The sequence below is a fragment of the Morus notabilis genome, unplaced genomic scaffold (genome assembly GCF_000414095.1).
Source record: "Morus notabilis unplaced genomic scaffold, ASM41409v2 Scaffold549, whole genome shotgun sequence".
NCBI classification, from domain to species: Eukaryota; Viridiplantae; Streptophyta; class Magnoliopsida; order Rosales; family Moraceae; genus Morus; species Morus notabilis.
Window position 1 is genome coordinate 174,967 of NW_010363732.1, and position 5,429 is coordinate 180,395.

General features: G+C 31.8%; 1 protein-coding gene across 1 annotated transcript in view; it reads right to left on the bottom strand.

Moving 5' to 3' along the window:
* Nucleotides 1–4,804: 4,804 nt before the first annotated feature.
* The window catches only part of LOC112092843 (ankyrin repeat and KH domain-containing protein mask-like), a 3,957-nt gene continuing 3,332 nt past the window's right edge, over nucleotides 4,805–5,429 (bottom strand). Inside the window, exon 4 of the mRNA XM_024169969.1 lies at nucleotides 4,805–5,429. This exon is cut by the window's right edge and continues 1,196 nt beyond it. Coding sequence (XP_024025737.1) covers nucleotides 5,051–5,429 — 379 coding nt within the window. The 3' untranslated portion in view covers nucleotides 4,805–5,050.

Sequence of the window (5,429 nt, forward strand, 5' to 3'; positions counted from 1 at the left end):
AAGATTTGAAATTTGTATTCAATAATGAGAATATTTCAGTACCCATGTCATCTAGCATTCGGTGAAATTATGTAGCAATATCTAGTTTTCATATTGTTTATGCTTATACGTGTACGAAGAATAGATACTGTCCTTGAAAATTCACGTATAAGAATGGGTATTGTTTCCTTCAAAATTTATTGTTTTTTATGTAAAATTACTTGCCTTGTAGACAATGTTTTGTCTGGTGACCATTAGTTAATTTTTGAAGCTGGAAGTTTAAGCAATGCTATTGTTTGTTCTTTGTTGGCCCAAATGCATGTTTCGTTTCCTAAATGCCTCTATTTGTATAGTGTTTATTTTTTTTTGTCATAAACGGTTTACTTTTAATCCAATTTAATAATAAAGCATTAATACTATTTAGCTGGCAGGAGTTGAACAATTATTACAAATACATTAAAAAAACTCCCAAATGGAATGGGAGAATGAATACTAAAGATCTTCCTTGACATACACAATCTTTATAGCAGAGAAGAGAAGGAAGAAATCTATGTCTACCATATGTTTGTAAAATTGGTCCACATAACACAATACAACATAACATACACGGAACAGAACTCCAACAAAAGAAAAGACTTGACCTCACAACCTTTTCTCCACATAATACAACGCCAAGCAAGTCTAAACACCAGAAGAAATATAGTGAACAAAAAACTTAGGAAAAGAGTTAGTTGAAGAATGAAATATTTCAAAATGGAATAAAAAAAGATAAAACACCTGCAACTAAGAAGCAAGGAGATTGGTTACTGTCAAAAAAATATAAACACCTCAAACCAAATAATATAGAGATAAATCTTCAATAATCCGAGCAAAACCAACATTTGCTAAATTACTATTAATGAGTACTCAATACATAGTAATAGTTCCCAGGAGTTTTAAAGTGAAATAAGGAAAATAAAACATTTGCAAGTAAGAAACAAAAAGACAATGACATCAAAATATATAAAAAGAATGGTTCAGGTATTCATCTTTTTTTTGCTATCAATGTGTTTCAAAAGTAACTGGAATTTGATTTAACATTGTAATTGGCTGCCAACTGAATTAGTGAAGTAGGTATATTAGAAAACGAAATAATAAAAAACAATGGACAGAAGGAAAAAAGTAGAAAATAAGAAACTTCCAAAGTTAAAACATAGTTAAATGATTATAACTTCCTACCAAATAATAAACACCAAAGTAAATATAGTAAACAAAAACTTTAGGGAAAAAATTAGCCGAAGGATGAAATGGTTCAAAGCAGAGGTAAGAAAATAAAATACCTCCAACTAAGAAGTCAAAAACTTGATTATTGTTAAAAAAACATAAACGCCTTAAACAAATGATATGAGGACAAATCTTCAATAATCCGGGCAACATCAATAATTAGTAAATCACTATTAACAATTACTCAATACATGGCAACAATTCTCTGGGTTTTTTTTGCCTTTTTTTTTTTTTTTGCTACCAACATGTATCAAAAGTAACTGAATTATGATTCAACATTATGATTGGCTACTAGCTGGATTATTGAAAGACTTGCACTAAATAACAGAGGAACAAATTTTAATAGCTGTAATAGTAAAAAAAAAAAAACTTACAAAAAAAATTAGTTAAAGAATGAAATGGTTTAGAGTGGAATAAGGGGAATAAAATATTTAGAAGTAAGAAGTAAAAAGGTTTGTTATTTTTCAAAAAACATAAATACCCTAAACGAAATAAGATGAGGATAAATCTTCAATAATCCGGGCAACAACAATACTTGCTAAATCACTTTTAACAATTACTCAGTACATGGCAACAATAAAGAGGAAAAATATCATCACCACCAGGGACCAGCAGATTTGTAATAGAGAAGTACAAATGAAGTAGAAGAAGTAAGGAATAAATACCTTAGAACAATAACGAAAGTAGATAGAGTTCATGCAGAAGCAGGAAAAATACCTGAAAACAGAGATAACAAAAGGAACTCAGTAATGGAAATTGAAGAAAAGGAAGCAGATAGAAAAGATAAACGATATGTATATGGAAATGAGGTGAAAAAGGTAAGAAATAAATACCTTAGAGGAATAAAGAAAGCGGATATAGTTGATGCAGAAGAACTAAAAACATTTGAAAACAGAGAAAATATAACGGGGAAAAAAACCTCTCTAATGAAAATTGAAGAAAAGGAAGAAGACAGAGAAGGTAGACGATAAGTATATGACAACGAAAGCAGGAGCAAAGCAAATGACTATAAGCATGAAAGAGAGTACAATATATTTATACGAAGAAAATAAACGTTTGAGTATATGGCGGTAGTAAATTCTGCAAACAAAACTTAACACTACCGCCATTACGCTGCAAATAAAAGGTAATAATTTGCTAAAAACATGTGTTACGCTGCAAACAAAAGGTAATAATTTGCTAAAAACATGTGTTACGCTGCATGATAAGTACCGTGGAACAGAGCGAATAACCTGCAGACAGTCAAAACAAAGTATCTCGTTAGAAATAATTACCTTGCACTAAAAACAAATGTCTAAATATTCCCGACTAATATAACCTGCAGAGTAAAGGGTTAATAATTAGTAAAAATAAAAACGTAATTTTAAAAAAAGGAAAACAATTAAGAGATAACAATAACAAATAATACATCTGGAACTAAAATTACTAACAAATCTCTGGAAACTAAAAAAAGAATACAAATTATAATAAAAAACCTGCAGATAGTCAAAATAAATTATCTCGTTAGAAATAATTACCTTGCACTAAAAACAAATGTCTAAATATTCCAGACTAATATAACCTGCAGAGAAAAGGGTTAATAATTAATAAAAATAAAAACTTAATTAAAAAAAATAATTAAGAGATAACAATAATAAATAATACATCTGGAACTAACAATACTAACAAATCTGGAAACTTAAAAAAAAAACAAATTATAATAAAAAACGAAACCAAATGTATAGAAACCCTAACAGATATGGGAAGAAAAAAACATTTAAAAATTTCAGAAACTAAAGGGGAAAAATGAAAAAAAAAAAAAAAACACCAAAAGATCTGGAAAGACGAAAACCAAGGAAAAAAAGAACAAAATCAAATCTAAGAAAATATAAACGAAGAACAAAATTACAAAACCAAATGTAGATATCTGATCCCATAAACCTCAATAACAGATCTGATGAAAAAAATAACATTAACAGATGTAAAAAAAAGGGAATAAAAAACTAAAGGAAAAAACGAAACCAAGTCTACAAAAATACTAACAGATCTAGAAAAACAGGGTAAAAAAAATTAAAAAACATAGAACATAACGAAGCAAAAAAATCACAGAACTGAGAAAATGAAAAAGAAAAACCGAATAAAAAAAGGGGAGGAAAAAGAAGCGAAATCTACAAAAACACTAATAGATATGGAAAAATAAACGGGGAAAAAAACGAATCAAAAAATCTATAAAAAAAAGGCCAGATCTAAAAAAAGAAAAACGGCAAACAAAACTACAAAACAAAACCAACATAAAAATTGATTCCCAGATACCTTACGAACAGAAAGAACGGGAGAAGGGGGAAAAAATGCACCGAACATGCAACAAAAAGCAAAATGAACCATACGAAAACCTTAACCCATTTACGGAGGGAAAAATTGAAATTAACCCCACGAAAAACACAGGGAAACCCAGGAACATAAAAAAAGTGGGGAAAAAAAAAAAACCGAAGCCAAACCTAGGAAAAAAAATGGAAAACAAAACTACAAAACAAAAAAAACATAAAAAATGATTCGCATAAACCTTACGGAAAGGAAAAAAGGAAGAAGGGGAAAAAAATGCACAGAACATGCAAAAAAAAACAAACAAACAAAATGAACCCCACAAAAAACCTAACCCATTTACGAAAGGGGAAAAAACTGAAACTAAGCCCACAAAAAACGCAACAAAACCCACAAACATAAAATGGAGGAAAAACTAGGAAGGAAAACACAATAAAGCAGAGGAAACCATAAAGGAAACGAAGCGGATCTGTGAAGAGGAAACAAAGAATGAGAGACTCGGTGAAAGAGAGATGCAGGCGTAAAAGCAGAAATGAAAGAAGCAAGAAGCTTCTGGAGGAAGCTAAACAAAGGCCACCGAAGAAAATGACAAAAATGGGCAGAAGAAAAACACAGCGAAGGAAAAAAATTGAGGACAAAATAGTAAAAACAAATTCTAGAAGACAGAAACGACATGTTTCAGTAAACACCAAGAGAGAAGAAAAGAGCAAAACGAAGGAAAAGACAAAAAACCCAAACAAAAACACAGGGAAAAAAACCAAACAAAGGATAAAACGGTAAAAAATAGCTAAAAGGACAAAAAAAGTATAAAAAAGGCATCAACAGAATGAAAGGGGGGCAAAATTGGAAAGTCACTGTACTTAGTACAGTATCTTTCCGAACTCCTTTAGTAATAGGTATAATGTTAGAATTAAATGGCCTTTGATTTAGAAAATATTTAAAATCGTCTACCGATTAATTTTGTATAATCATACTCATAAGAAACGACAAGTCTCTTTCGTGCCAAAATTCTTTCTATTATAACGTCACAATTCATATGTCGCATTCTATCAAGTTCAATTTCGCGAGTACACCAGTTAGAAGTCAGTTGTCGTTTGAAGTTTAAAATCGAGGTCATCTGTGTGTGTTTTTCTTTTCCTGTTTACTTGGAACCAAGAATAGCCGTTAAAGAAGGTTTATATATATATATATATATATATATAACTTAGTCAATCGTCGAGAGTGGTTAAGGTTTAGAGAGTCGAGAGATCTTTGAGTCTATCAAACGCCACTTGGATTACAAGACGTAGACCTAATTTCTTTACATACATTCTATTAGTTCAGCAAAACAGACGCGACTAATAATCACATATATCTGGACAATCCTAGCAAAAAATGCAGCTCATGATCGCTTGTTTTGGCATCCTAAAACAACCAATGATTCTGTCTAACTTCAGCGATCATCCATGACGTTCATTTCACTAGTCATTTTTCCCAAATTGCTTCAAAAATCTGTCTTTTTAGTCCACTAAAGCGTTATGTGCTTGCCAAAAATAGTTTCTCTCGTCACAATCTTGATCCCTCTCACCCACAACTGCGCCATCTCAACACCACCTTCACACACAAAATGCACCTCCTTGTTCTTCGTGGTCACCACGTGGAACAACCCCGGTTCATCGGCGTCTAATCTCCTCCGCCGATTCCACCGGAACCTTTCACTTGGCCCCACATCAGCCGCTTTGCAGATCACATTCCTCCTGTTTGATTTCCCCCACCTCAAGACCCCAACACCTCCAAGCATCCTCAGAACTTTAACATGAGGAGACCCTTTACCACACTTTGTGTGCTTCTTTACACGACTTCCGCTCAAAACAAGCTCTCTAGCAAGCTCATCCAATATCACTCTT